The sequence below is a fragment of the Crocuta crocuta genome, unplaced genomic scaffold (genome assembly GCF_008692635.1).
Source record: "Crocuta crocuta isolate KB4526 unplaced genomic scaffold, BGI_CrCroc_1.0 scaffold288, whole genome shotgun sequence".
Taxonomy (NCBI): Eukaryota; Metazoa; Chordata; class Mammalia; order Carnivora; family Hyaenidae; genus Crocuta; species Crocuta crocuta.
The window spans coordinates 3042240-3045689 of record NW_027532607.1 but is presented as its reverse complement, the minus strand read 5'-3'; the positions used below and the strand labels follow the sequence as shown (position 1 = coordinate 3045689).

At 52.8% G+C, this 3450-nt stretch overlaps 1 protein-coding gene across 7 annotated transcripts in view; it reads left to right on the top strand.

Moving 5' to 3' along the window:
• The window catches only part of PECAM1 (platelet and endothelial cell adhesion molecule 1), a 72466-nt gene that overhangs the window by 54326 nt on the left and 14690 nt on the right, over positions 1-3450 (top strand). For 5 of the 7 annotated variants that reach the window (XM_077780389.1, XM_077780390.1, XM_077780391.1 and 2 more), the window contains one exon: positions 1717-1773. The exons of the other annotated variants lie outside the window; for them this stretch is intronic. In XM_077780389.1, coding sequence (XP_077636515.1) covers positions 1717-1773 — 57 coding nt within the window. The remainder of the gene's footprint in view (positions 1-1716; positions 1774-3450) is intronic. 7 annotated transcript variants of the gene reach the window in all.

Here is a 3450-nt window from a genome sequence, read left to right as displayed (position 1 = left end):
GACCCATTTACAGCCTTGTGCAAGGGCCTGGCCTCCCCAAATGTCCCAAGTTCACCTGCTGGTATCTGAACCATCTCCCAGGCTTTGTCCTGGTGTTCAGGTCCTGGCAGGGGAACCACCACCATACAGTGTCTCATGAACAACCATGATTTTAATCCTAAGATCTAAAACCTCAGGGAGCAAGCTGATCATGCCAAAGCCTTCCTGAAGCTCAGGGGACCTGAGATAGAGGCACCTGCAAGCATTTGCCTGGTGCCGTCACTGTCACATGAAACCTTTACCGGTGCCCCCAGGTAACTGCAATGACTACGAGGAGCTCCAGGCCTATCAGGGGAGAGAAAGTCGTGGGGACAAATAACATCAGTGTGGTCGTGAGCAAGTGTCCCCAAACTGCCATGGGAGTACAGGGGGCCTATGCACCTGCCCTGGGCGCCGGGAAGGGGTGAGTGTGTTAGGGCGTATGTAGGTGCGTAAGGGTGTGTGTGCCCCAGCGCAGAAGCAAAGCTTGTCCTGAGACTTGGAGGATGAGGAGGAGTGGGGCAAAGAGAAAGGGCCGTGCCAGCTGTGGAAGGGTATGTTTAGGGCCAGAGGACATCCCCGGAGCTGAGGGAGTCAAGGGTATCTTGCAGTTAGAGTCCACGGACATGCCCCAGCCATCTGCCACCAAGAGAAATAACATGGCACTGAGCATGGTGGCAGGAAGCATCTTACCCGGTCTGGGGCTTCGTCTCCAGATCTGTAGGAGAATGTTGGACTCATGGTATGAGCCACCTTTCTACAGTGCGGCTTCCTTGTCCTTTGTGCAGGTGAGAGGAGGTGGGGGAAGCAGTGGGGGCCCATCCTGTTTCCTGAGGATCTATGGGTGTGTATGTCTGCACATGCTGTGTGTGTACACGCTCTATGTATGCATACAGTGCATGTAGATGCACTACGAGTGTGTGTACATGTGTGTGTGTATACAACCGGTATACACACTTCAACTTAAACAGATGACCATATGGGTGCTTTGTCTTCCAAACCTTGGGTCTCCTCTGAATGTAATCCATACCCTGGCTGGTCATCTGTCTGCCGGTCCCAACGAGTCCAGACCAAAGGATCTCAACCCCTGTCTGCCTATTGAAATCCCCTGGGAGCTCTTAAAACCCCTCGATACCCGGGCCAATCCAGAGCTAGTCAGAGTCAGAATGAGGCCCATGTGCTGGCATTTGAAATCAACTAGCCCAGCTCTCAAGATTTCAAGTGGTTCTCAGTCACAGCTCGTCCTTAACATCACGATGGTGCCCAGGCTCTAACCCAGACCTCAGGTGATTGGGAAGTCATAGCCCAGCCTCCTGGGAGGGAGCTTGGACACGGGGGCACACTGGCAGGGAAGGGGGGATGGGACCACTGAGCAGGAGGCTGCAGGCCTCTGCTGGGAACCCCTCCACCTACAGACCCTTGGGTCTAGGGTTCCCCTGGGGCAGGTGGACCTGCCCTCATCATGGCCTGTTGACCTCATACTTCCAGGCTGAGAGTGATGCTACTTAGACCAGGATCCTGGAAAGCCAGGAAATGGCCTGGGCTTAGTGGCAATAAGGTCTCCAGGGCCTGCTGGAGACGGGCACTCGTGGGGCGGGGTCGTGGGCAAGCAGGGAGCCTCAGACATTCTCTTGCTTCAACAGTGGGCTGACCCGGTGCCCAGAGGCAGCTGTTGACCTGTGCTTGATTGCTTTCCAGGTCTGGAAAGCAAGGGCACAGAGACGGTATACAGCGAAATCCGGAAAACTAATCCTGGTGAGTGAGGGCTTCTGACTCCACAAGCCTGGGGGACGTTCCTCCCTGAATCATCCATGGGGCCGCGGGAGTAGGCAGGGAGCAGGAGCAAAGGAGGCCCCTTAACACCGAAGTTGTTGACTCTCTCTCCCCCACCACTCTTCCAAATGTAGCCACGTGTCACATGTGCTACAATTTAGTCAATGAACACTTATTAAGTGCCTGCTGCATGCCAGGCAAACAGGACTTCGCATATTCGTAATCAGCTCATGGAGTGTGTCCTGGCGCCACTGTGTGCTCATGTGACCCTAACGAGGGAAGCAGTGTGGCCCTGCCTGTTCTCGGGGGCCAACCAGAGAGCCATACCTGTGCCACCCCCCCCCCGCAAAGGGCCCTGGTGCACGGGGCACGCCCGAAGGTCTTGGACAAAGTCAGTGCTGTGCTTTGAAGACCTTGGGTAGCGTCAGTCTTTCTGAGAACCCCCCTTTCTGCCTGGGGGTGGGGTACATTTTTTTGAGTCTTCCTTTCTTTGATTCTAGACCCCAATTCAGTTCCCATCTCCACCACTTCCTCCTGAGGAGCATCCCCTAGGACTGAGCATGGTGCCAAGCACACAAGGGTTTCCAGCAATAAATTTTTTTTTGTGCCATCTAGGAGAGAGAGAGAGAGAGAGAGAGAGAGAGAGACAGCGTGAGCAGGGGAGGGTCAGAGAGAGAGGGAGATACAGACTCTGAAATGGGCTCCAGGCTCTGAGCTGGCAGTCAGCACAGAGCCCGACGCAGGGCTCGAACCCACGAACCGCGAGATCATGACCTAAGCGAAAGTCGGACGCTTAACCGACTAAGCCACCCAGGCACCCCAATAAAAAAGTTGTTTAAGTGTAATTATCCTAATCCATCTTGGGGAAATGAATGAATATAAAGATTACTTTTAAATTCTGAAAATGGGGGGACAGCTGGGTGGCTCAGTCAGTTAAGCATCCGACGTCAGCTCAGGAATTGATCTCACAGTTCTTGAGTTCGAGCCCCACATCGGGCTCTGTGCTAACAGCTCAGAGCATGGAACCTGCTTCAGATTCTGTGTCTTCCTCTCTCTCCCTGCCTCTCCCCCGCTTGTACTCTCTCTCTCCCAATAATAAATAAACATCAAAAAAGTTTTTAAAAAATTCTGAAAATAGGGGCGCCTGGGTGGCTCAAAGTGACCGACTTGATTTTGGCTCAGTTCAGGACCCCAAGGTTGGCTCAGCACTGACAGCACAGAACCTGCTTGGGATTCTCGCTCTCCCTCTTCACCTCCCTTGCACTCTCTCTCTCCCTCCCTCTCCCTCTCTCAAAATAAATAAATTTTAAGATAAATAAATAAATTCTGAAAATCAGTCACAACCCAAAAGGCATAAGATTCTGGGGGGAATTATCACTATGAGTATATTTTGCTTTGTACAACAGACCTGTATTTAAGTGGATTCTCGGTGAAGCATTAAAACTGGCTGGAAACTCCGGGCGAGCCTGGCCACTGCAAGTGCTGTCCCCAGACCAGCAGCTGTGGTGGCTCCTGGACCAGCCCAGCCCCACAGAATCAGAATCTCCAGAATCTGAACTCTGAACAGGCTCCCAGATATTGCTGGTGCTGCCAACATTTAAGGAATACTGTCTTACCGGAAGAGCCTACTTTTTATCTGAGAGAGGAACCACCCCTTAA